This window comes from Labrus mixtus, chromosome 14 (assembly GCF_963584025.1).
Source record: "Labrus mixtus chromosome 14, fLabMix1.1, whole genome shotgun sequence".
Taxonomy (NCBI): domain Eukaryota; kingdom Metazoa; phylum Chordata; class Actinopteri; order Labriformes; family Labridae; genus Labrus; species Labrus mixtus.
The window spans coordinates 4,904,104-4,929,090 of NC_083625.1; the positions used below are offsets into that span (position 1 = coordinate 4,904,104).

At 42.0% G+C, this 24,987-nt stretch overlaps 1 protein-coding gene across 1 annotated transcript in view; it reads left to right on the forward strand.

Moving 5' to 3' along the window:
* zbtb16a (zinc finger and BTB domain containing 16a) overlaps positions 1 to 24,987 on the forward strand; it is a 167,241-nt gene that overhangs the window by 52,402 nt on the left and 89,852 nt on the right. The window contains exon 3 of the mRNA XM_061056400.1: positions 11,710 to 11,807. Coding sequence (XP_060912383.1) covers positions 11,710 to 11,807 — 98 coding nt within the window. The remainder of the gene's footprint in view (positions 1 to 11,709; positions 11,808 to 24,987) is intronic.

The window sequence follows — 24,987 nt, forward strand, 5'->3', positions numbered from 1 at the left end:
ATTTTCATGTAATTTGGATTAGGGATGCCATAATACTAGATTTTTAAAGGAGCAATATGTAAGATTTCTATCAAATCAGCTAACCAACAGGTGTTGCAGCGGGCAAGCAAACTGGTTCAGATAGAACTGATTCTACCCGACCGAAAAAGCCTCTGCATGTTTCTTATGAGCTCCAAATGTGGTAAAATTGGGATAAATATTGGACAGGTAAGAAAGCAGAAAGGTTTCAAGGCTGATGCAGAGCTGGCTAAACACTGAAGCTTCAGTGTCTGCAACATGGCAACCTGCAAGTGCATTGACTTTAGGGACAAGGGGGCGGGGGGAGACAGCTCTCTGCAATGTTTGAATTTGGACTTTAGTACCAGTTTGATGTACTACCTGTCAGAGCCTTGTGGTGCCTCGTTTGATAACTCTTTAATAAAAATAACTCACTGTTGAAATGGCACAAATGCCACATACTGTATTTCAGTTTGGACAGTGCTGTCACTCTTTTGCTTGTGGCAGCTTTTGGATTCAAATATGACTGAAGAACTGAAGCTTCTTCAAAGCTTTGGTACTTCTTTAAAACTGTCAATCATTCAAATGACAGATTTTTTTGTAATTTATTCCTCTAGTGAAGGTTAGCTGTTTTAGTGTTTGCACATTAAGCCTCCTAGAGTCTCAAATATTCTGTGTACTGCCCCAGCAATGATAAACTTCCCATCAAGGTCAAAGTTTGATCCACTCACATCAAACCTGATCTGAACTCTTTCTCCGCTCTCATCCTTCACGCTGCTATCTGCATTTAACCATCTTTCTTATTTTTTATTTTGTGTAGTGAGGTGCCATCACACAGGTTGTTGTTGTCGTCGCTCTGGTTGCGAAACGCAGCTTTTTATTGATGTAACAGGTGCTTAGCTTCGACTGTGGCAGTCAAAATAACACTTCTCCTCCTCTGTTTGGCTTTCAGAATGGAGGCTAAACTTAGACATCTTTGAGGTTTTTCTGTCACTTGATGGAAGGTGATGCCAATGCATAATGCATGAGGAGAGAGGGAAGACTTCGTCTGGCTGCTTTTTATAGACCACCAAAGCTGCTCCTACTGCGCACACACACACACACACACACACACACACTCATGCAGTGACACACACACAAAAGAGCCAACCGTCTCACTCGATGCGATGTAACCTCTCACACATCAAGGCAGCAGGAGCAGAGGAAAAACAGGAATCTAGCAAACTGGCAACATTGTCGAGAAGACGAAGAAGAAAAAAAAAAACCGAAAGAAACAACAAGACGAAAGAGAAATGTTGACGTGCTATTTTCAGACGCCAGCGTCTTTTGATGCACAAAACCGAAAGAGAGGCAGGGGGAAGAGGGAGCAGCGGGGCGGGTGTTTGTCTCAGAGATGGGCTTTAACAGAAATACTTTACATGTGTGATCTTACACGCCCTCCTTTCGTCTTTGTTCCCACCGTTCCAACACTTCAAGTGGAAGTGTCTTTAAGGTCTGTTTGAAATGAGGAAAAAAAGGAGTCATCACACAACGGGGGGAAAGTGGGGATGTCAAATTATTTGCAGGCAAAGCCGTGTTTCCACTTTTTTTTTTTTTGATTGCAGACTTTGCAAACACCATTTGCTGCCCTCAAAAGTGTGGAGTTATTTTCTCCTCATCCCTCTAATCCTTATTTAACCGCGCTGGTTGACTAAGAGCACACTGTCATTTATAGTAATAACCTGGGGGGGAAACTGTGCTTATTCACACTCGCACCTGTGTGCTGCCCTGTTTTTTTTTCTGCACAGTAACAGAGCAGAGTCTAAACTCGGTTTGTCGGGCTGTATCACACGTTTTTCAGTTTGTGCGGCTGATGACTGAGAAAGCGATGTTAGCGTCTTCCAACAACTAAAACTGACTCTTTAAACACATTTTTGTATCTTTGTTTGTTCCATGTTGTGAATCAGTTAATTTCACTCAGCTATTGGATTCTCGCTTTGTGAATATCTGTCCTCAAGTAGGACACTAACAAGTAAGAAAAAAAACGGTTTTCTAAAGTCAAATTTGCTCTCTCCACTCAGGGGGATTTGAACTCCAACCTCAGGGTCATTTTCTGTCTCTTCATTGTCACCTTTTATTGCAAAAAAAAAAGAAAAAAAGAACCTGACTTTGTCAAATAGCAAAGGCACTTCACAGTGAGTGGAGCCTGTAGCAGCAGCAGAGAGGTTGAAATGGCTTCCTGAGTAACGCTGAGGGTATTAGAGAGTGAATCCTACCTTCTAAGCTTTAAGGAGAATCCGGGTATCTAACTGGGATTAGCCTGAAATAGTGTCTGACTGCCCAGGAAGCACAATTAGAAGTTTCTTGGATTATTTCCACCCTCTCTTACCTGAGAAACGACATGAGCTAAGGTAGCGTTCATGCTTGAAGGGGGATTGTGCAAAGGTGGAGAGATGGTTTTAGGAAAATAACGGGTCACTTGTCATAAAATCTATTCATATTAAAGCTTCAGTGAGTAAAGCACAGATTTATAAGGAACATATTTCAGCTAAAAAAATACTCCTAAACCTATTAACTAATGCTTTGCTGTCTATTTGTATTTCCCTATTATGCATAAAAAATATAAAATCACTTAAGTAAATGAATGGAGGAATTTTTGTCTTAATTTTAGAAAAGATTGTGCTGCAGTACGAGCAGTCTTTTAAAGTTGTTGTCCCCTTGCAAAGCTGGAAAAAGGTAACATGCAATGAATTTCATTTTATTTATACTTCCTATATTTCTTCATGCTTATATTCTTTACTAGAGTATAGCTGCAATACACACATTTCCTCCCAAGGTTTAAATAGTTCTCATTCTGTCAGGATGTGATCAAATAGGAAGCTTCATATCTTATCTGATGACATTTGTTTTAATGTATTCAACAAGTTGGATGAGCCTTTCCCTCCATTTGGATGCTCATTTATTAAGACTGCAATGACAAAATAAGTTCCCAAAACCTCTATCAGATGTAACATTTTCCTTTCTCAGTATCCTCGTGGCTAATTTATTCCTCTCATGTCTGAATAAAAAAGGCAAACAGAACGTTTATGTCTTTTACACCTACGCCTCGGTGACAAAAGGACAAATTCATCCAGTGATTCTTTTGTCGTCCATGTCAGAAATGGGATTAGAGGCCTTCAGGAAATATTGGTAATCTTAAACGGAAATGTATTTAAAGTAAAACATATTTCTTAATGGTTATATATTTAAAAACACAAATCTTCATCTGCATGCACACAGCATTGTTAAAGCCTCACAGTAGCTCCCTCAGTGTTGCACTGCGTATATTGGCTGTATGCATCATTCTTCTCTTTGTTACTTAAAATAGGAAACTCTTATTAGAACAGTGACGTTAATGGCAACAAAATGCCGTATGCGGCACCTCTTTGCAACATGTAACATCATCAGAAGAAAGTTTGTGCGATACATCAATTACTGCTGTAGGTTCAGACACCTTCTGTGGGTGAACTGAGACATGACTGATTGGAATTTAATGAAACTTGCAGATATCGTAAATCTTCCTACAAACAACCAGCTGTCAAAGTTTCACTGATCAGATCTTGATGAAAGCTGAAAGAGAAATGATACATGTCACTACCACTGTCTCGTTTACATGTCGCATATGCATCAGTTACACTTGACATGAAGGCTCCTGATTGGCTGAGACAGACACTAGAGTCAGTCAAGCATGTTGTACATGTTAACTGTTGTTCACTGTGCCTTTGTTTTTACACCAGACTACATGATATAGCTTCTTTTTTTTCCCCCTGTCGAGACAGCCTCAGGGCATATTTGGGGGTGGTAGTGTGTGTGATATTATAAATAACACAATGAGGATGAAAGCCAGTGGCACTCCCCCTCCCCATCTCCCTGTCTGTCCTGTTTTTCCTCTTGCCCTGCTACTCATCTATGCTCGACACGAGTGCCTCGGCGTTCGCGTGTGTGGCTTGAATATATATGAACGTCTCCCCGGCGGGGGGACAACGGGGGCTAAGTCATTGATATGTGCGGGAGGACTCAGGATAAACAGCCCACGCCGACCGGTGTTACGCCAGCCTGCCTGATACATTTTGATTGAGCAAAGACTGAGGTGGGGTGGAGGGAAGGTGGGTGGGAGGGCGATGGAATTGGGGAGGCTTAAAAGCAGGGATAAAATGACAGAAAGGGAGATTTTTTTTCACCTGAATCTCCAGACTGACACAAAGTAGACCCACATAAACGTAAAGCACCACACATGGTGCATCTCTGGATGGATGTGTGTGTATCACTGGGTGCTCTGTGAAGGGTTTAGATGAGATGCTATAGCTTCTCCCATCTTTACAAATGTGCATTTTATTCAGTTACGCCTGGACATGATTCTCCTCTTCTCTCCATCCTGATGATCCTTTGTTTCCCTCTCACCCTCTTACTTCTCCTACCACGTTTGCCTCCGTGACATGGTCAGCCCCCTAATGGACTGGAAATTCACATTGGGAAAAAAAAGCCCCCTGTCCCTCCTCTAACGTCTCTCTCTGTCAGGAAGCCAAAATAAGAGGTGGCGGCGGCACACTGCGCCACTTATGGCCACATTAGGATCAGCCACCAAAGTGTCAGCGAGTCGCCTCGTGCATCATTTTGCCTTTGTTTGCCATGACAGGGAGCTGTGTGTGCGCCGATGGTCCTCTTCCACCCTGGGCTTTTATCCCCAAATGGATGTACCATTTGTTGGGCTCTTACTTTGAGAGTGCATTATCCCACTTATACCACAGATCATTTTTCAAACTCAAGTCTTTTTTATTGACCTGCGTTCATAGCGCGACGCTTATTGACCTGCGTTTGCTATTAATGTCACGTTACATGCTGTGTTAGCTGCCTCGTAATTATGCTGGGTGGTTATTTTCCCCACCTGTCTTTGTTTGTATGCAAGTTTCACATTGTAGTTTGATCCATGTCTTGCATATTAAATCAACTGAGTATTGTGCATTATTTATTTTAGATGATGTGTACAGTAAAGTCGGCTAATAATGTGGTCTACTGTATGAATGAAGGCGTTTGTGTGTTTGCACCTGGTGCTCACTGAGAACCAGGATGTTGACAGCTGCATTAACACCTATTTAGCTGAGCATTTTAGCAACTGGAAATTACAACGTGACAGACATAATACATTAATAAAATCAGGAGTTATTACACTATCTTAATATAAGCTTGCACTTTGAATGACATACGATGCAAACAATACCCCTGATTTAAGTTCAAGCATTGAAAGAGCTACTGTGGAAAATGACACTGAAGGTTAGGCCTACCGTCAAGCTCAACTCTCCTAAACAGTGTTTTAAACATAGAAAAATATCTACTACCATCAGAGAGAATAAATGACCAAACAAAGAAACTAAAATGTTGTTTTTTACTTGCATAAAATGTAGGTTACTCGTAGTATTTTGTACTTTGGTGTGTGGTCTTAACTACCAACAAGAATTTGCAGAAATGTCAAAGGTGATAGACAAGCTAAGTTTAAAGCCATTTTAGCCACAAGGCAGTTTAAGGTGCTTTACTCAAGACATCAAAAGTCCTAACAGCCCTGCTAGCTGCATTAAGATTAAAGCCAATAATGTTGCATAGTTTTGGACAGGCAACATCCAATAGTATTGTGGCTAAGTTAATCTGTAATGTAGTTATACACAGGCAGAGTACCACAGGCTAGTTGTTAACTTTGTCAGTCATTTATTGCTAAACAGGATTGATACAAAAAGGCTATTTTCTGGCTTTGTTTGTCTTTAAGTGTTGACATTTTGTGCAACAGGCTAGTGGCTATATGTTCTCTGGTGCTATTGGTAGGCTAAAGTACAATAGGTTGAGGTCTAACTCTGTATGTCATTTGGTGCATTAGCTTATGGTTAACTTTGTTGATAAGTGCTAGTAAGTGGGGTAGAAATGGCTAACCGCCATAAGCTAGTTGGTGACATTGTCATTCATTTAATGCTAGACAGGAAAAAGAAAATGCTCTTGTTTTTCTGTTAGTGCTTGACAGGTAGTGGAATTTGCTAGCAGCTAATCTTGTCTCTCCTAAAGTGGTTTACTAGAAAAGTTTGACAGCTTAGTGGCTAACTGTGCCTGTCATTTAGTGCTTAAATGGCAACATACAATAGGCTTATTGCTAACCCTGTTGGCTAGTGCTAGTTGGGGAAGAAAAGGCTGCTTGCTTGCTAACTTAATTTATTGCTCTACAAGTAGCCTACAACTTGTGAATCACTGAATTTGTCCGTTATTTACTGCTCAACAGTTAGGGTACAATAGTCTGTTGGCTAACTTTTATTATTTAGCTTAATGCCTGACAGGAACCTAGTACTTAAGACTTATCAAACATGCTTTCTGGTGTAGCTACTTGAACTTTTCTGGCTGGAGAACTGACACACTGGGATGAAAATCAGGAAAAGTTACAATTAGCAGATGAGAACCACAAAGTTGATGAATCTCTCTGGTGGGTTTGTCACAAAGAGCAAATATTTAACATGAAAAACATCAGCTGTTGTTGTAATTTTGATATACGCAGCATAGCCTATAATAGCCTAAATTTTGAAGCAGTAAGAAACCTTTGAAGAAGAGGAGGGTTTTTTAATGCACAATGTTTATGGCTTAAATCAGATAGTTAATGTCCTTGAAAACTCTTATGATTACCATCAAACGTCTGATTCCTACATCAGATGCTCCATCATTTGCTACTGAAGTCCAAGCTCTAGCCTTTTCCGTAGCCCTCCCTCCTCCAATTATCAGGTTTTTTTTTTCTTCTGACCAAGAGAACTAATGAACAGCCGCACACACCACATCGCCTCTTTTCTATTTACCACCTCTTATCAATTGCCTCCCTTTATCTTTTAGTGCTTTTTTTCCCCTCTCCATCCTAACCCCCCCCCCCCCCCCCCCACCCCACCCCCCAATCCCTCTCTCCCCAAAGCTTTTATTTACGAACATCATTTCAGGTTATTTTATAGCTCCCTTCACCCATGTAGGATGGAGGGGAAAAATGGAAAAAAATAAAAGATGAAAGGATAGATGAGGATGGAGAACAACGCTCAAGGCTGCTGAGGGAGAAATAGATTATAGGCAAGCAATGAGATTTAAGTGCAAGTCATCAAGCATGGCTCTGCTTGGCTTTCTTTTTTTTTTCTCTTTTTGTCAAATGGTTTGGTGATATAAATGGTGATGTGGGCTGAGGAGGGTATCAGTGTGAGATTTCAAGCAGAGTCATTTGATTTAATGAGCTTTGGCTGTAGGTCCACTGCCTCCGAATCCCAATAATATGAAATCCGGATGACTCAAAGCCATCAAAGGACCATGGAAGTCTGGGGTTATTTTATTTGTTTCATTGTATAGCACCAGTAAATCATCTTATTTTGACTTCTTTAACGGTGTCTGACAACAAGTAGGGGGGCAGGTGGGGGAGCCTGGGTCTTTTATTTCACCAAATGCACTGCTAGTTATGATATATGGCCAGCCAAGTCCAGGGGCAAAATGGGAAAAAAAAAGTTCTGAATTACACGAGGCAAGCTGTTACGGCTCAATAACCCAGGCCTGTAATCGGCTCACATTTCAAACACACACACTCTCATTCAGGCAGCCCCTTGGTTGGCCAGGTTTTTTTTTACGAGGAGGCACACCGCGCGAGGTGATCAGCATATGTTTTGTTGACATAAATTTAAAATTTATGGCTGCTGTCAAAAGTGACTGTTGGACAAAGTCGATTATTAACTGAGTAAATGGCCTGAGAGAGTTTTATGTGAACTTGCTTAATGGCTACAGTCAGTCTGTTTCAAATCATCATCCCTCCCTCACTCCCTGAGCTCCCACCTACCACACACACACACACACACACACACACACTCAGCTACACACACTTTGCATCGTCTTTTTCAGAAGCACAACTTGAAAGCAGACAGTTATGATGGGATTTGAGAACGTGTGAGTGTTTGGAGAGAGGGGTCTACCTATAAACTATATGAGTGAGCTCAGTAAATATGTTTTAGAATCATTTTACATATCATTAAACATTGTTGGAGCTGCAACCAATGCAAGAAATGTACGTGTTTAAAAATGACACAAATGCAGAAATGCAAAAAAAAACTGCAGTTCCTCCAGTGTCCACTTGAGGCTGGCTCCAAACACAACAGAAGTCACATTAACACCAATGTTAAAATGCCCGTTTCTTCTGTAGAAATAAACATGTTTACAGCCTGATCCAAAATAAAAAATAAATGAGTCTGAATAGCTCATGGCTTGATACTCACTGTACAGAGGGTGAATTGTTTATATCTCATCCATTTTGATTTTATTAAGCCTTAGAGTTATGTATAATTAGGGCCGTGGCTGATCCCACTGACAGCTTGGTGTGTTATAGCTGTTTGTTGGGAGTCTAAAGACCCGCCTCAGCTCCGTCTCAGCCGGTTTCTACCAACTGCCTTAAGGTTATGTTGAATTTTGGTACTACTTTTGTATGTTAAACTCATGGACAAAGCCAGGTTGGCAGGTTTTAACACTTTAAAACATAGTCCACAGTGGGAGAATATTCATGTAAGGCACTGTGATTGTTATTGATTAATCATTTTATGTCAGAAAAAAACCGATCCTGAATTAATTTTAAGTTCCATATCAAAGGTTGTCATTGGTGAAGCCATCTGAAAACCCTCCTAAAAAGTCCCAAAACCTCCCTTTAACAGACTGAATGAGGGGAACATGTGCCGTTACTGTTCTGTTCAACATCATCTAATGTGCTGTTTCAGTGCAAAGTGCTAGCTATTGCAGTAAAACTGAACACACTCTCAGCTTGGAACATACACCGGGCACTTTGCTCATCAGCACTATATCCACGATGGGGAAAAACATGGCATTGCTTCCACTTCTCGAGGCTTTAATAAGTCCATCCATACCTTATCAGTGCTCTGTCTGGGGGGCACAATGGTCAGATTGAGGAGGGACACAAAAGGCCTTTGAAAGGCTTTGTGCTTCGTGTGTGTTGTGTTGTGGTTTACCGCTCGCAGGTCTTTTCCCCTTATCGGATTGAAAGTGTGCGAGTACATCAACCTATGATCCTTAAAGGAATGAATCCTGCTTCCCTCCTTTGTCCACTTTGTTGGTCAATTTTGGTGGATAACTCGTTAAAGACAACATTTCCTTAAGCTGTTTTTTATCTGCCTAAAACACCAGGTTTGAATGTCAACCGTTGGTCTGGCATGGAAACGTCGAGGGAATGATTCTAGTTTTGGTATTTTGCAACCAATAATGAGAAAAGAAAACCAGCAAAGAAGAGTCAAATTGCCAGTTTATCCAGCGGCCATTATTGAAGTCGACTAGAATACAATGCAAATGCAAGATCATTTATCCAACTATATGTGTAACAGACAGCAGCTTGAACAAATTTGAGGCTGGATTGCACCGCCTGCTTTTAATTGAATGCAACAAATTCAATATATTCCATCATAGATTGATACCTAACAGTGTTAGGAGAGTTGTTTCCATTTTTAATTGTCTCACTTTTTATCCGTTTCTGGCTTTCAAGTCTACCTCTTTCCTCTTTTAGGGGCATTTGGCATTTATAAAGCCTTTAATTACTCCCTGCTAACCAGAGGTCTGTCATCCTGCCTTTAGTTCCCAGAGTCCCTCCACAAATTCTAACAACCTCAGTGGCCATGACACCTTCATCTTCCCTGCATTTTCACCACTATTCCTGTCAGGTTTCAAGGATTTTTTTTTTTACAGCGATTAATTAATTGTCACAGAAGTCGTCCCAGACTTCATTGCTTAATAATTCCTGCAGCCATTGCCATAAGAAACGCTATAATCTCTCTCCGTCTGTCTCATCCCCGCTCTGTCTCTCTCCTTTCCCCCCTCTCGAGGCACAAAAGAGAGCTGTAAATCAATTTGCATTCGACATCTGACATCAATCAGTCATGTTTTGGGAGAGTGGCACCCCCTCCTCCTCTGCCGCTTTGTTGAGAGACGCCGAGATGGATGGCTGTCATCTCGCCCAAGTTGAGCAGATCTCTTATCAAGGGCATTGTTTCCCCGAGAATGCGTCGTTTTGTCTGCCAGAAGCTCACCTGAATATAGAATCATGCACTTGTACTGTGCAGATTTGAGGTATAGTTTTTCCGCTTTGCATTCAAGCATTATTCTGATCCAGAAACATGCTCACCAACCCAGAGCTTTATCTTCGGCATAAAGTATTATCATTACTGATTTTCCACTGCTTTTTTGCTACCTTGAGTTGACCTGATTGTAGCTTAATATTCAGATAGATTAATTTTTTGAGGCACTGTGTGAAAGGGCAACAGTTCTAAAAGATTAATGCCAAATCCGAAAAAAACATCACAAACTTGACAAACAATCGGGAGAGTCGAGGGTGTGTGCGCCTTTTGTCTATCTCACCCAAGGTGAGGTATTTGAAGATCTCGGGAGGCTTTAAGGCACTGTGGCAGTTGTTTGGCAATTCTTGTCACCTTAATTGCTTTAGAGCACTTTCAGATATCTCTCAAGAATAATACGCTTTGTGCTGAGCCGTGGGGTCTTTGAGGATTTCGTAACAGAGAGAGTCGTGAGGCCAGACTTTGTGTTGTCAGATGTTATTTAGTTACCTAACCTTCAAGGCCTTTCCCACATAATCAAATATTGAACCTTTAGTCTTGTCTGACCTTGTGCACTGAAACTACGTTACCGCCTAATGACTGTCTATTTGGGGACAGACAATTCATTGCCGATCAGATCCAGCTTGGAGCTACACATCACCTTTTTTAGATTAGAGAGAGCGGCAATCAAAAAGTGGCCCATAAATGGTTCATAACACTAAGTAGCTGTCTTGTGTGTTTGCCTGAATAAATCATTGTATTTCTCTTTATGGCTCTTTATCCATCTGCAGCACTTGAGATGGAGGGAGTTGATAATGCCTTTGCTTGAATAGCATCTTGTGATTTACAGCCCCGAGTCATGGTCTGCTGCTCTCTGCAGAGGAAAATGTGTGGTTTGTTGGACGCCCGGTTACACTGATGGTTATTGTTGTGTGCTGATGGTGTGATTGATGGAGTGGGACTTATCCTCCCAGATTTGCAGAAGGACAAACCCTTGTTGTGTTAAAAGTTATTAGTTATGAAGTGCCAAAAGGCAACTTTCTTATGGGACATGGAGATCTATTTAAATCTATTTTCACACATGCACTCTTGAACGTTTCTAGAAAATTTCAGAACAGCCTGTCCCTGAAATCTTCCTGAGTTGCTTGTTCACAAAGATCCCTCAGCTGACGTTTGTCCCTTTTTAAAATGGAGGGAGTGGGGGATCAAAGCTGGCAGACAAAGCGATGGAGTCCAACAATATAATCACAAAATGTTCACTTCAGATCAATGCTACTTCTTCTGTACTGGCTCGGGGTGAATTCTCCAGAATATAATCTTTTTGCCGCGCTCACCAACGGGCTCACCCTTACTACTTGCAGAAATTTTACTAGGGTGCTAGCAGGAAAAAGTTAAGTTAAGTCAAGACAAGAAATGTGTGTGTTTTACGTTTACATTTGCGTCTCACTCCAAAAAGTTTCAGTAAAGTTTTTTGGGACTTTTGTGCATGTGCCGAAACACCATCAGTAACTTGTGTGCACAGTCGAGTTTGCCTGGTTGAAACAAAAAATGTTGAACCGAATCCATTCACTAATATGAGTGCTCTGCTCTCTGTCAACAGGAAGATGCACAGTGGAATCAAGACCTACGGCTGTGAGCTGTGTGGGAAGAGCTTCCTGGACAGCCTCCGTCTACGGATGCATTTGCTGTCTCATTCAGGTAAAGAAAACCAAAACAACCCTTAAACATGTAACCCCTCATACACCGTATACACTGATCTGTGTTGAGGAAGCAGCACCTTTTTGTTGTTATGTTTGTGTTTGCTGTTGATTGTTGGGAACGAGTGACAGAATTTATTTGACTTAACAACACCACATACACCATCATTTACATTTCAGTTCTGATTCCTAACTTACAAGTGGGAAAAAATATATTAAAAAAAAAAAAACAGTTGTGTGAAACTCCTAAAATCTCAAAATGTCAGAGGTGGTTTAGCAGCTACTTAAAGTGCCAACTTCTGAATATGCACACACCTTTTTAATACAATCTTTTTTAGAATTTTACAAGCATGCTGCAGATTTTTCTCTTTTTTTATTCCCCCCCCCCCCCCCCCCCCCCCCCCAAGTGTTTTTTATTTGGTCCCATTCATTTAACGACACATTACGTCACAACTACTTTGATGTCCAAAATCCATCTGCATTTACAGCGACACGCGGCCCTTCCAGTTGGAAGTTTGCCAAAAATTAAATCAGACCTGATGTGATACAGTATCTACGACGTCAAGCAGAGCCAAAGCCAATAAGTACTTAGGATTTCATAAGTACTGACATTAACATGCCAAATTTCCCTGAACAGGCCGACACATTAAAAACATCTCTTAATACAACGCAGAGCCCCCGTTTTAGAAAGATATTAGTCATGTTTAGGTCGTGTTTTAAACAGTGAACCCTACATATTATGACACATTTTATCCCCATATGCCTTTAGTCTCCTCTAGGAGTCGAACAGTGCTGACAGTTCTCAGTTTTCACTCATGAAAAGTCGACTTTGATAGTTGAAATGCGGAAAGCATGCCAATGTTATACACTGACGACTTAAGCTTCATTTTGAATCCCACAGCTGTAGTTAAAACATGATTGTACATGATCGGATTAATTGGATAAATCATCACTTGAAGAATCAGATTTCTGCTCGATGTATGTATTCCTAGTAGATGTCAACTTTGAAAGTTTCCGCAGCGTGAGCTCTGAATGAAGGGACGACCTGCCTTACATCTGCTCTGTCTCTCTATAAATACACTAATTTTACATTTGGGAATGTGGAGCATAACCCAGATTCACTAACTGGTGGATTAAATAACTCTGCTGCCCAGTAGAGCCGAGCAGCTGTGGGAAAACTAAAAGGGAAAAAAAGAGGTGCCTGCATATCATCATCCTGTCATGCTACACCTCTGTGACATTCGAGGTCTGAAAGGCAGCACAAGTCAGAACACAGGACACATTGATTGGTCCTGCCTGACACTGTTACACACACCCCCCCCCAAACTCACACATAGACCCCTGCAGACCCTGTGCATTGAGCCTACTTAGCGCTGCGCTGTTTTAATGGCATGAACCATCTTTTATAGGCAGCAAAGAGCTCCACCGCTCCTAAGGCCCTAAGTGCAGATGGTTTATTGAGACTCTGTTAAAGCCATGGGACCTCTGAGGGAACCCCCTTCTGCACACACACACTCACTCATATAAACACACACACACACACACACACACAGAACTCCAAATCCACATGTTGACGTTGGCCCAGAAATTGAGCCCACTGTTTGGTACCCTGCATGTTTTCCAAAAAAAGGGGGGGGGGGTCTCTAAAGGGTTGTGAATGTCTACTCGGCATTATCGCTGTTGTCACTTTCCGTTCCCCAGAAACACTGTCAGTCGGCAACAAAAAAACGATAATTGCCAGGATCGTTTGTTTGTACATATCTCACGCAAACTTAAACAATGACTGAGATGGCTGCTGACACCCTCGCTCTGTGTTGTGACAAAGATGAATGACAAACTCACACTGTGCGAGTGAACAACGGCTCGGCACACTGCGCAGCGTGTCAAAAAAAAACAAAAAAAGTAGCTCTGAGGAAATATTCACTATTTATTTCAAATTATACCCCATTTTGGCGGTCCCTGCTGCAAACGCACGCTCCCCCTCGTTCTCTCTCGCATGTCAAAGCGGAACAGACTGCGAGCTCAGTCACAGGAAGACATTAGTTTGTCAGTGTTTTGGTGATTGTGTTTCCAACAATGTGAATTTGAGCGCCCTAAAAACAGACTGTGGAGTGACTGAAGCCTCTGTCCTGATTGTTGTATCCTCATCATAATGTGAAATTCAGGGGTTTAAGCAAACATGAAGTCGAGGTTGACTTAAAGTCACAAATGTGTCTTATTTTCAGGGTAGATGGGGATTTTGTTAACTATTATTTTAAGGCATATTTGAAGGGGGGGGGGAAAGGCTGACAGGTGCATTGGTGTTAAGAAGTTCAGTCCAGCTTTTTTTTAGTCTGGATCACTGATGTTCAAAATGTTTTGAAAGGTGACAACATGATTACAGACGTCCCATGACTGGAGCTCTTAATACCCGGAGAAGATTTCCAACACAAAGTAGATCATTTCTATGGTATCAACAGGTTAATAATAACCTACAATTTTGCACCCGTCGTCACGAGGTGAAAACTGTGTTGATGGGAGATCAAATGGAAAAAAAAAAAAAGAGAACACTGAAAAACTCGAGGAAGAACCACACACTCCACCTTGAGAGAGGCAACCGAGCGGAAGATGTGGGCAGTGTATTTTTAGCAACAGTGGCAGCAAGTGCACAAACTTTTTTTTCTTCTTCTCTTGCTTCTTCTTTTCTCCTCCATCCGAGCGGGGCTGTGTTGACGCACGACATCAACCTGCACTGTTACACACATCAGTGTTGATTCATAGCCGCTTTGGTCTGGCGTAAAAAGGCGAGACGAGCGCTTCTGTGGAGACGAGCGACGGTTAGGGAAGAGACAGCGCCGAGGCAAAGCTCTCTTTGATACTTTTTGTTGTCTTTCTTTCTTCGCCCTCATCCACCTCCACCTCCGCCCCGTTTGACTTTCAAGGTTTTTTTTTTCTGGGTCTGACGACGCCGCATCTCGATTTTTTTTTTTTTTATCTGTCTCTTCTCTGTAATGATGACACTTCACCGAGTCCCCAAACCCTCAACCTCAGCCCCCCCCCCCACACACACACACACACACACCACCTCCTCCTCCTCTACTGATGCCGCCATCATCCTTCAGCGCGCTTCAGAGAAGACAGAATATTGGGGAGATGAAGAAGGAGAGTGGAGAGGCTCTTTGGTATGCACAGCGTGTCGTGGATGTGGAGCGTTTCAGACGCTGCCTGCCGCTGCTGCTGCTGCTGCTGCTGCTGCTGCTGCTGCCTCCTCCTCCTGCTCTCCACTCTGTCTCTCTCTCTCTCTCACTCACTGTCTGTCCCTCTATCTGCCTGTCTGTCTGTGCTTGTTGTACAGAGCACTTGGCAGCTGGCCAGTCTGGGCTGCCTGCCACCTCTGAGGGTACAGTATGTACAGTCTACCTTGTGCCAGCTATTTATTTTTTTTCCCTCTCGCCTCGGTCTGTCTCAGTCCTCTCTCCACGTTGTTTTATTTTTTAATCTCCGCCTGACGTTCAGTGTTTGACAGCGTTTGCTGAGCCAAAGCCTGCAGATGGGGGGTTCAAGCAGGGTGGAGAGCTGTGACTCAGCCCCCTTTCGGGTGCGTGTTGAGGTCTCAGACGGTTTCTATTTGCCTACACAATGCAATGTAATAACTTTGACTTATTTAGTTCAAAAAGAAAAAAAAAGATCAGATTTCTTTTTTTTTGTTGCCTCTAAATTTGAAGTTGACATTCAAGGTCCCCGTTCAAGGTTAATGACGCTGGATTTCAGTTTCTTTTTCAAGATTCTCAAAATAATCAAAAGAATCTGTTTATCACAGGAAAACCAAAGATACAATAACAAGATAACGACATCAGCAAGCCGAGCTCTGTTAGAAAAACCACCGGAAATGACTTGTTATCAGTTGAAAACAGAGTCTAATCAAATGTATGAATGTCCTCTTTGGGCTTCCGTACATGTTAAATGTTCGATCGAAACCCCTAATTGTTGCAGTATAGTTTGATTTATGTTGCATAATCGGTTCATCTGCAAATCTCCAAAATGTTTGTTTTTTTTCCAGAAAGAAGGTAAAAGGTTAAAGACTGCACTTTCAAGCTCTAATTAAACTCTTGGCAATGGTTCAAATATTATACAATGATAATTAAAACATCATATTAGAATCAGGTCAGACAAGCAGCTGCAAGCAGACACTCCTGTTTTTTTGTTTTCTGTGTGTTTCTCAGTATGTGTGTATGTGTGTGTAAGACCAATCAAACATGACCAGAGCCAGGAGTTTTGATCTGATTCTCCGTTTGTTTTTCTGAGTGAGTCGTTGCAGCATAATAAGATTACCAATAAGACTCTCGCTGAACGCCGACGTCGCCATCTCTGTTAGCACCAACTTTTCATCTCACTGCCTTTATAGCTTAAGAGTGTTAATCCTCCGTTTACAGTATGTATACACAGTAAAGAGTTCCTGGATTAGCTGACTTTGAGTGTGTGTGTGTGTGTGTGTGTGTGTGTGTGTGTGTGTGTGTGTGTGTGTGTGTGTGTGTGTGTGTGTGTGTGTGTGTGTGTGTGTGTGTGTGTGTGTGTGTGTGTGTGTGTGTAAAATACAGATCTTTATTGAACCACCAGTTACCGAATACTCAACGACAATGTGATGATATATGAAAGCAGATGAGTGGGTCATAATTGTGTTTTTGGTAGCAGTGAAGAAAGAGTTAAAGCAGTAAGCTTGTAATACTCCTCTCTGTTTCCTGCTGTTACTGTTCCACCATGTAAGACACATACTGCACCCGTGTAAAGGAATCACTGACTTCCAGGTGACATTTACAATAATTCTTGCAAATCCTCAAAAGCACTACGAACAGGAAGTCAAAAAAACCTGTTTATAGTCTGCCAACAATACCTGCAGGGTGAATTAACAATATTATTTCCCTACACTTATTGTATCGGCTCGAGCCCAATTAGAAGAAGAAAAACTCTTGTTGCTGACAGTAAAGAATTTTTAACTTGGCCTAAGTGGTTTATTTTGTAAAGTATTCAACGACTGCTGTTCCAATTAGTTTTGGACACATCTGCAGTTAGACTGTACGCGGGTGCAGGTGCCGACACGATGAGCATTTCGGAGGCATGCAAGTGTTTGCCCTGTGCAATAATCACATAAAAGTCGAGATTTGGGACAGTGCTACAAAATAAAAGCATGCAAACTTTTGAACTATGACTTGGGTTTCAGTCACAGGTGTTTTTTAGCCGGCTTTCTCAAAGTTCACCCACAACAGATGTCTTTGAAAGTCCCTACTTTACTGATAGAAACACGACTTTGAATGCTAATCCCCGCTCTCGGGTTATATATTCTAGCACTGTGTGTGCTGATGTGTCAGCCACTTCTTCATCGGTTTGGTATGCCTGTGTTTGGGTTTGTGCGTTAGTCAGCCAGTACAGTGTGTTACCAGAATGTTGTTTGCAGTTCAGAATAGCGTTTTTGGACCAGCGTGATGGGAATAAGTCTGTTTTTTACGACACCTCGGCTGGGCTGGTTAGCGTAGCATTATAGGTTCCCTGCTGGGGGATCTTTTTGGGGTTATGTGCTCAAAAGAAAAAAGCTGGGATAAGAGGTTACATAAAAAATGTTGAGTGCAGAAATAAACGAGTATGTAATTACCTATTTTTAATCTCTCCCACCACACTGAATAAATGCAGAGATAAATCAACAGCACAATGGATTATAAGGCGAGAAACGTACACTGTAAAGAGAAACATTACAATCTATTCTAAGCGTCTGTGCACCTGAGTGCCATTACATTGTGTTAATCTTGTTCTACAGTTTCATTGACCTTAACAGCGAACATTAAGCAACATTATTGTAAAGCTGCCAAGACTCAGCCAAAACTTGTTTCCTGCTGTCTCCGACCAGATGTTCATCTTGGCTGCCTGAAATTTTAAACGCTTTGTTCCAATCTGATCCCAAATCATTGTGGGAGTCAAAATGCCCACGTAAAATGTCCAGAGCGTTTTGTTTTTTTTATACAAGGGGGAGAAATGCAAAGAATTTTGGACGTGAACGCTGCAAAGGCATGAGGGCTGCATTCCCAACTGCTCTTTGTCTGCGTTTTTTCCTATCCGCCGCGGCGTTTGTTTGGCTGTGTGGCTGTCGGCTGGGTCGGCTGTTTTTTTGGCGTCGTGCCGCCCCCCCCCCCCCTTCCCTCACACTGATGACGACATATTTGTGCCGGCAGGTCTGGATGTTCTGCCAGCATTCCAGCATTTATGATCGCTCGCAGATGTGAGTCCAGGAACACACTGTACTGTACCCAAACCCAGAAATTAATGAAACTTGACTGCCTTCCAGGCCGCAAATTCCTAAATGTGTGTGTGTGTGTGTGTTTGACTCAGTGTGTGTGTGTGTGTGTGTGTGTGTATGCATGAGTGAGAAGAGAGGCAAGAGACTCAAGGGAGGGAGGGAGGGAGGGAGGAGTGGCAGCAAGGGGAAAGTGCTATTAAAAGCATGTAGTAGGAAAGAAGTAGATCAGAAAAAAAATAAAAGTATGGTTCAAAAGGTGTTAAGCGGTTTGCATGTAAAATATATATATTTTTTTTACCACAGCTGAGGTTCTGCACTATACAAACACACACACAAAAACTCACACGCACACACACATATATCTTGGCTGTAACACAGGGGTTGCAGATGGAGCAGATAAACAGCAGTAGCTCATTCTTTAGCAGCATAACATCACTCCTTCTCTGCGATGCAAAGCCTCCACATCCCCTGCGTTTTCTTGTAATACTCCCCCCCCCCCCCCCCCCCCACCCCCCCTTTGCCTGTTGATTTACTGTTTTATAACATTTACAGGGATTACAGCTGGAACAATCTCAGCTGTCTTCTGTTACATGAGAGGAGGAAAAGTAGGCAAGCAAGAGGTGACACAGCATAGGGGTCATCTGAGTATACTGTAACATCAGACGTCACTGTCGGCCTGATATTTTTGTTTCCTTGCCAGAGGAGAGGAGGGGGCGGAGGGGGGAGGGGGGACTTGTTAGACCTCTGTCCGGAGTAAATGGGACTTCATTGGAAACGTGTTTCTCTGAGCAGCTGCGCTCCTTAGCCAGGACTCAGTGTACCTGTGCAAAGGGCTTCTTGGAAAAGCAATGTTTTTTTTTTTTTTTTTTTAAGAAATGAAACGTAAAAAATAGGACAGAACAGTTTGTGAGTGATGATCCTCTCTCTGGCTTGACCAGAATGTCTGGGAGTGTACACTCACACTACACTTACCGTGTCCCCAGATGCCGCCTTTGCTCGGCGTGGGTCTACCTGACACCTGCGGCTGCTTTCCTGGAAGAGGCTGTTTGTGTATCAGCTGTTGCTCCTATACTGCGGATAAATGTGTCACCGACTATAAATGCCGTCTCACTATCTAATAATATGTCCCGTAGGATGTTATTGTGGAGTACTTCAAATTACACACAGGTATTAAATGGCACCGGCTGCTGTAGTATGTGAAGCATGTTTTGGCTGCTGTAGGAGCAGCGCTAAGGATATCGATGTTGACTTGTCCATCTTATTATCTAAGAATCAGAACAGTCAACTCCAGGAACTCGTTTAACACCATATACATTACCTTCTGTTTCAAATCATGCAATCAAAGTTTGCCATCAATTAGGATCAGGAGTTTGGCACACACACAAACATATTAGTTTAACGTGCTAATTGATGTGAAATTTGCACATTCAGGCTCCACAACAGATACTCTTCAGTGTTTATTTATTAAACATTCCCTTATCCCCACGACTTGTTTGTGGGGGAAATAACTTGTCCATACTCCGAGCTTTCCTCCAGGGCAATCTTAGATTTTCTTTGTAGCTACACTAGACGAGGGGTTCTCCAACTTTTTCTGCTACGCCCCCTGTTGGAGGAGGAAAAATATTTATTTTTGCTTCTGCAAAGAATTGAAACCTGGACCAAACTACTTGTTGGAATGCATTTCATTTAATTTGTTTCATGTGACACAAAGACAAATATTTAATATATGATTTTTGTATCGCTGGTTCAGCTTCATCAAAACGCTTCTTTTTAAATTGAAGATGCTGGGAGCTCTTAATAAAGTGTGCAGATACTTTTTTAATTCTTAAAATCTGTAATTCTCAGCTTCATCCAAAATCTGATTGTGCCAGAAGGTCACAGTTACCCAGGAGAAAAAAAAAACAGCCTCTTCCTGTTTTTTGTTCAAGCTGATTGTTAAAAATGTGGATTTGACACTAGACGGGGATGTCACTCTACTTGACAATGATCGTGTTTGTCTCTAGTTTCAATTTGAGTGAGGGGATGATTTTTGGTGCTGCAGTGGGAATGCAGCTACAAGACAACGCCTCCTATAAGTATGTAAAACAATGATCAAGATTAATTTCTTTAGAGCATAAAGTTATCAAGTGCATTGTGGCTTTTATAATGTCAGAACTTAAAATAATATGTGATTATAAATCTTTTCATAAGGTAATATGTTCATGCAGGAAACACCTTGTATAGAAAATAAGAAATGCAATTAAAAAGTCATAATTGACTAAAATGTATTATCTGGAAATGCAATAAACACCAAATCATCGGGTAACATTTTTAGCTTCGTAAGATTAGTACATCATATTGAAGCAGGTGGTATGCAGTTAAATCAAACTTTCTTATTTCATGGTCAAAATCCAAAGAATTACCCAGAAAAAAATACTTCAGCAGAATCTCTTTCAGTAAGTAACACAATAAATCATCTGTGCAAGCTCGACTCTTATTTACACAAACTTAAGTCCTCCCTCAAGCATTAAAACGACTAACCAAATAATTCCACGAGTAATCAGCTTTTGTCAAACAAGCAGCTCTGGCAGATTAGTTTGTAATGAAATTACTTCACTCCTTTCCCAGCTCCATGGGTGACACCTGACGCCTGTCAATCAAAAAGTTAGACAAGGAGAGCTCAAAGTTGGCTTCTCTATTTTCAGACAAGAAGAAGGAGAAAAAAAAACCGAGGGATTTGATCTTATTCCTTTTATTACAGGGATATTGCAGCTTTAAATCCTTTTGGTTGCTAAGTAGCGTGTGCCCCTGTGCTCCCTTAATGGGCCTGATTTGGTATTCCGCTCTGATGCCAAGTCTTATTTTTGTATGCGAGACAAAGTGTTTTGATGGAGGGTGATTGCTGAAACGTCTGTGTCTACCAAAGGCTGCTGTTTTTTCCTTTTTTTTTTCTTTCCCTTTTTTGGTGTAGAGTGAGAGTTTTATGGCCTCTCACAGTACAGTACACTTTGTGCCTTCTGCTCAAAACAAGAACACAGTCGATTGAATTTTGGATTCGCTTCATCATCCCTCCCTCCTCCCAGCAGCTTTGTTGTCAGAGAGCAGCGTGTGTGTGTGTGTGTGTGTGTGTGTGTGTGTGTGCGCGCACACACATGTGAGTGTGTGTCTGAGAGAGCAGAATGTGAGTGCTCGCTGTGTGTACTAGATGCACGTGTGCATACGTGTGTATTTATGTGGTGAAAGTCAATTATTGCAAAAGGCTGCCAATTAATTTGCTCTCCTGGAAATTCGAATGATACTAAAGAACTCACACACATCAACACCTGCACACACAACACGCTCACTGGCACACAAACATGCATTAAGCGACACACACGCACACACAAACGCACATGTGTACACTCTGTTTGCCATTAACTTGAAAGGACAGAGAAGATGCTCAGGCTGCAGACATTTGTTTGCTCCGGAGTGTGATGTTAAATTAGGTCGTGTGTGTGCGTGTGTGTGTGTGTTTTGGGGACTGAATAGTGAACATTTCTCAAGGGGGCTAAAGGAGGATCAGGTGGAATAGCTCGGTCTGGTCTCCAGGTATCCTGGGGATGTCTTTTTTTAGTCAAAGGGTCCTTCTGACTGTCTCAGGGCGGCTGCATGACAGAGGTGCAGAGCTGATTGTGCGTCCCTCAGGGCTCTTATCCGGTCACACTCAGTCTTCGGTTTTAAGGCATTCGCCAAGATTTGAGGAAAAAAAAAGAAACCCTTACAATGCCAAAACAAAAAAACAGCTTTTATGTCAAAAGAAGTAGAAGAAGTACAACTTCGCTGCACATCTTCCAAACACCTGGTGTTCAGTACAGCGTGTGTCATATGTGACAAAGCCATCTGGCCTTTAATGCACGTCAAAGTGAACAGTGCATAACAAGGAAGTGTATTTGAAAAATAGTGGCTGCTGTGGTTTGAGTTTTTAAAAAAAGGAAACCAAAGTTTACAGAGGAAAACTTCAGTTATGTAAAGAGTCAAATGCGTGCATGCGAAAGTGTGTATGCTGTGGTACTGGCAAGGTCCAGTTGTGCAGTTGTGTGTAGCAATTAGTGGTATCTGCCACATTTGGACGAGGTGCTGCTATGTGTATCTGGACAGCACATGTGGATAAAAAACCCTGTTTGATTTTTGTCTGCTTCTCTTTGATTATCTGTGTTCAGATACTCACACAGATCATTTTAGTCCCATAATCTTATCTCACTTCTTTCATATTGTGTCACAGTAAGTCTACATGCATGTGCTTTTTCTGTGTGTGGGTGGGTGTGTGTGTGTGTGTGTGTGTGTGTGTGTGTGTGTGTGTGTGTGTGTGTGTGTACTGGGGGGGGGGGGGGGGGGGGGGGGCTTAACAAACACCCCCTCTCCCAAAAGAAAAAAAGCAGTGCCAGCGATGAGAGGTGGGTAGTACAGGGGGGAGATAAGGTTGTGAGAGCAGGAGGCTAAATTTAAATCGTAATTGGCCGACTTCCACAAGCTTGTGGGCATTTTAATGAGTCATAATAACTTCATTTAAAACCAGCTGAGCAGAAAATAGATTGGAGAGGAGCCTGTGGCTAGTATGGATTTGTGTTGCTTTGTGCGAGTGTGTGCACGCGGCGTGCGTGTGCTGTGCCCGACTGTAAAAACCTACAGAGACATGCACACAAACACACACGTACACACACACACACACACACACACACAGTGCGACATGTTTCCGGGACAGCTCACAGAGAGCACTGAGCTGCGTTTCATGCTGTGTTTGTGTGTTGGTAGACCTGAACGACACAATCAACACACCTTTTAATGTGGGGACAGTGACAGTGTTTGTCAGACACGTGTGAAACTTATTAAGCAGCAACCAATTTAAAAAAAATAATGACAAGTATGAGGATGGGAATAAAAAGAAAAAAAATTATTAATCCCAGCAGCATCCATCTTCAATTTAAAAGTCAAATACACAATCATCCTTGCGATGTTACATTGTAAATGTAGTTCGGGAAAGTGAGGCTGTTTTTGTTTTGCTTTAAGTAAGTCAGTAAAGTGTATTTGATGAAACACTTTTCACAGTAAAGGTAATAACAGCAGCAGGTCATTGATATACCCTGGTGCCTGATCATGCAGGACATTATTGACACAATCTTAAAATGCATCCTGACTTTTATTGGAAGCCAAGGTAGAGAAGATAAGGTTGGTGTTATATGAGTGTATCTGCTGCACCTTCTTAACACCCGTGCAGCAGCAGTTTGTATCAATTGAAGAAGGTCAAGGGAAAGAACTTATGGAGGAGGGAGAGGATACAGTCGAGCTGGATACAAAAGCATGAATTAGCATCTCTGACTTCGCTTGTGAGACGACAGATTTCAGTTTGGCTGTGTTTTCTGAAGTGAAAGAAACATGAACGGGTTAATGATTTGATGTGTTCAAACATATCAAACAGCATTTCCTGGTTCAAAAGATTTTGGAGATTTGATTTCAGGGAAGCTGAAAGGAATCCAACAGGCTCGGCAACATCGGAGGCAACGCTATCGGAGGCAACGCTATCGGAGGCAACGATAGGAACCTCAGTAAATCAGTATTTATTATGATGATTATAACTACTCATTATCATTTCTTTTAAACAAGTGGTTCTCAACCGGTTGAGCCTTGAGATCCACCACCTTTCACGAGGCTTGTTCAAGTTTTGCCTTTCATTGCACAAGTCTTACATTCATGAATAGCACTTACTGAAACAAAATAGAGAACAGGTTCGTGTGAGAAATATGAATGAACACTTCAGTGGGTTGGAATATAAACTTCTTGCCCTCTGCCACAGTTTTTCTGTTTCCTCTGAAATTATTCAGAATGCCATCTATGGTTATGGAGTTAAAGCATTAGGGAACACACTTCTACCCTGGGGCAGAGTGTACTCTACGTGTCAATGAATAAAATAGTGATTGGAATATCTGAATGATCTGTACAGCACAATCTGTCAAAGTACAATTTCTGAATAAGTTAGTTATTTCACATGTGATTGTAGACTCTGTCACAGCCACAGACCTTTGTAGTGTAGTGTGTTTTTAAACCCCTGTGTTAAACGTCCTGTCCGAGCGTGGTGTGTGTGTGTGTGTGTGTGTGTGTGTGTGTGTTGTGAACTGCCCGGTCTGCTGTGAGCTCTGCTGCAGCTCCACAGCTGTCGGCCTGCTGAACACATCCTGTCGCATCGAATCAGAGCATCCTCGACCGACCCTCGTTCCCTGAGTTATTGTTCCCATCATCTTCTCATAAGCCCGGACGGACAGGAGTCACACCTTATTCCATGACACAGACAAAGCGTGTGACCTGCGATGGGAAAAAAAAACAAAAAAAAAAAACAGCAGAACCCCTGTTTCCTGTTTGCATGCAGAAAAATGCCTCGGATTTCTGCGGCATAATGCCCCCACAGTTCAACATTGTTCTGGTAACGATATAACAGTGTGTCATACATTCACGCTGGCTATTAGATTTGCACTACGGCTTGTCGCAGTCTCTGTAATGAGCCCCCGGTATGCACCGACATCGGCAAGAATGGACGTCAGCTGATCAAACCTGACAGCACTTTCATTGTGTCATGACAGTGTGTGTAATTAGTCAGGTTTTACACGAGTGTGGACAGTCACACACACACACACACACACACACACACACACATTTACGCTCACATGATCCAACCAGTTGTTTTTCTATTAAATTATCCACCTTCTTGTGCACAAGGCTTCAAATCAGCGCCGTATTGAGACGCTGGTATGTTAAATAAATCGCCTGACGGATGGTTTTTGTTTTCTGTGTATCTGAACAGCACCACGCGACTGACTGTTCTAAATGAACAATTATCGAGCACGTGTGTCATTTTCTTTGCCCGAAACAGTCAGCAAAACTCTCAAATCTTTTTTTTTTTTTTTTT